The sequence below is a fragment of the Plasmopara halstedii genome (genome assembly GCF_900000015.1).
Source record: "Plasmopara halstedii genome assembly, contig: Scaffold_350, whole genome shotgun sequence".
NCBI lineage: Eukaryota > Oomycota > Peronosporomycetes > Peronosporales > Peronosporaceae > Plasmopara > Plasmopara halstedii.
The window spans coordinates 328206-328800 of record NW_020187271.1 but is presented as its reverse complement, the minus strand read 5'-3'; the positions used below and the strand labels follow the sequence as shown (position 1 = coordinate 328800).

Genomic DNA, 595 nt, shown 5'->3' with positions numbered 1-595 from the left:
TGCTGGTAGCTGATAGCACAAGTTGTTTGACTGGCTCAAGCTTTGTAGTTTGCAAGACCAGGTTACGGATTCCAAAAGATGATTTTGAGACACCTGAACTGCATATCGTGTCTTCACTACCGCCTATAGCCCTGGGCCAATGGCGCGATGGAATCGATGAACGGAAAGATTCTTAAGTGTGTTACAAGACCTACAAGACGTACTGTTTGATAGTCGATGACGGCATGGTTAAGCGTGTTGATATCGTGGCTAGTATTGTGGATTTATTTTGTTAGTCAAGTAGAAAGGAATGACGTGATCTTAAGCAACAAATCAAGACAGGCACGAAAAACATGCTTTCACGAGACCCTTATTCAGATTACGTAGATTGTTGTGGACTCTCCACGCTAGTTGTTGACAAAAGTATTGTATTTGTAAGCTTATTTCTCTCAGTAATCAAGATCTACATTATCGACATCACCTAAAGTTAGACTACGTACAACGGTGTATAATCAATCACACACAACTGAACACTGTCAGTCTGATAGACTGACATCCAAACGAGAACAAACTTGTTTTCCAGATTATCCACGCAACGAGTAACCACCTCCCTGGA

The 595-nt window shown here is 41.5% G+C and overlaps 1 protein-coding gene across 1 annotated transcript in view; it reads right to left on the bottom strand.

Annotated features, from left to right (window-relative positions):
- PHALS_09120 (uncharacterized protein) overlaps positions 1 to 226 on the bottom strand; it is a gene marked incomplete at both ends in the record, with an annotated part of 1013 nt that extends 787 nt beyond the window's left edge. Inside the window, one exon of the mRNA XM_024724562.1 lies at positions 204 to 226. Within this exon, the coding sequence (XP_024575426.1) occupies positions 204 to 226 (23 nt within the window). The remainder of the gene's footprint in view (positions 1 to 203) is intronic.
- Between the last annotated feature and the right edge of the window lie 369 nt (positions 227 to 595).